The sequence below is a fragment of the Lithobates pipiens genome, unplaced genomic scaffold, assembly GCF_037356315.1.
Source record: "Lithobates pipiens isolate NorthernLeopardFrog02 unplaced genomic scaffold, aLitPip1_a1.2 Scaffold_8, whole genome shotgun sequence".
NCBI lineage: Eukaryota > Metazoa > Chordata > Amphibia > Anura > Ranidae > Lithobates > Lithobates pipiens.
Window position 1 is genome coordinate 7,240,982 of NW_027507903.1, and position 2,033 is coordinate 7,243,014.

At 45.3% G+C, this 2,033-nt stretch overlaps 1 protein-coding gene across 2 annotated transcripts in view; it reads left to right on the forward strand.

Moving 5' to 3' along the window:
- Window positions 1-1,384, forward strand: part of AAGAB (alpha and gamma adaptin binding protein) — a 56,675-nt gene extending 55,291 nt beyond the window's left edge. For both annotated transcript variants that reach the window (XM_077473235.1, XM_077473236.1), the window contains exon 10: window positions 919-1,384. In XM_077473235.1, coding sequence (XP_077329361.1) covers window positions 919-996 — 78 coding nt within the window. In that variant the 3' untranslated portion in view covers window positions 997-1,384. The remainder of the gene's footprint in view (window positions 1-918) is intronic.
- The last annotated feature ends 649 nt before the right edge of the window (window positions 1,385-2,033 follow it).

Here is a 2,033-nt window from a genome sequence, read left to right on the forward strand (position 1 = left end):
AAAATGTGACCCGGGGTTGTATTGTTGGGTTCATTCAGCCACCCTGAAAAATGAGACCCGGGGTTGTATTGTTGGGTTCATTCAGCCACCCTGATAAAGGAGACCCGGGGTTGTATTGTTGGGTTCATTCAGACACCCTGAAAAATGAGACCCGGGGTTGTATTGTTGGGTTCATTCAGACACCTTCAAAAATGTGACCCGGGGTTGTATTGTTGGGTTCATTCAGCCACCCTGAAAAATGAGACCCGGGGTTGTATTGTTGGGTTCATTCAGACACCCTGATAAATGAGACCCGGGGTTGTATTGTTGGGTTCATTCAGACACCCTGATAAATGAGACCCGGGGTTGTATTGTTGGGTTCATTCAGACACCCTGATAAATGAGACCCGGGGTTGTATTGTTGAGTTCATTCAGACACCCTGAAAAATGAGACCCGGGGTTGTATTGTTGGGTTCATTCAGCCACCCTGATAAAGGAGACCCGGGGTTGTATTGTTGGGTTCATTCAGACACCTTCAAAAATGTGACCCGGGGGTGTATTGTTGGGTTCATTCAGCCACCCTGAAAAATGAGACCCGGGGTTGTATTGTTGGGTTCATTCAGCCACCCTGATAAAGGAGACCCGGGGTTGTATTGTTGGGTTCATTCAGACACCCTGAAAAATGAGACCCGGGGTTGTATTGTTGGGTTCATTCAGCCACCCTGAAAAATGAGACCCGGGGTTGTATTGTTGGGTTCATTCAGACACCCTGATAAATGAGACCCAGGGTTGTATTGTTGGGTTCATTCAGACACCTTGATAAATGAGACCCGGGGTTGGTTAGGGATGAAGAAGCATAGGGGAAGATGTCATGATTTTCCTATGCTGGGAGGTGTGTCTTAAAATGCATTTTATATCTTAATGCATTTTCTTTTTCAGGTTGCCAAAGCTTTCTGGATGGCCATTGGTGGAGATCGTGATGAAATTGAAGGCATTTCCTCGGATGATGAGAACTGATGGCTGTGAGCGTAGCAGGGGCTGATTTTCTTTATACTGGAGTTCTATTGTAGCTGTAATCTTTAAAGACCAACCAGATTTCTGCTTCTGTTTTCTCACCCAGTGATGGAATTAGTGAAGGTTCCTGATTGGTTGATAAATGCAGCAACTCACAGTTTTTATAAGTCGGCCTTACGGTATTAACACTAGTTTTCTTGCATCACTTACTTTTGGATACTAGAGTCACGTTCTGCTGCAGTGTCTACAGTTACCCGACGTCCTTCAGCTACATTTGGTCCTTACTGCCAGCGCGTGTCTAGTGCTCTCCGTACGTGGGTTAGATATCATCATAATTGTGTATTTATTAGAAGGCAACAAATATTAATAAACTGTTTTATATTCATTACAACACCTGGGAGCTCATTGATTGAAAGATATATTGAAATGGTACAATGTTTATTTTGGCACCCGGTGAATCTGCATTCACCTAACCTTGCCTTCCTTGCAGTCTTCATCATTCACAGAACACATTGATGTGCCCGCCTGGTGCTGGAGGATTCTCCAGAACATCATTAGGCCAGGAGGAGTGCAAGAAGAAAGGTGAGGATCTTCTGCAATCACACTTAACATCCAGCCTAATGCAGGATACCCTCATTACCATCCTCTAGACTGGGGGTCTCCAAACTTTATAGCCATAGGACCAGTTTAGTGTCCTCCAGACTTTAGGGGGCGGACTATGGCCAGTGGGAGTGAATAATGCCCTATTTTTGTTATTGGGAGGAATAGTGCCCCATCATTAGTGTCAGTGGGAGGAATAGTGCTCCATCATTGGTATCAGTGAGAAGAATAGTGCCCCATCATTGGTGTCAGTGGAAGGAATAGTGCCCATCATTGGTATCAGTGAGAGGAATAGTGCCCCATCATTGGTGTCAGTGGAAGGAATAGTGCCCCATCGTTGGTGTCAGTGGAAGGAATAATACCCCATTGTTGGTGTCAGTGGAAGGAATAGTGCCCCATCATTGGTGTCAGTGGAAGAAATAGTGCCCCATCATTGGTGT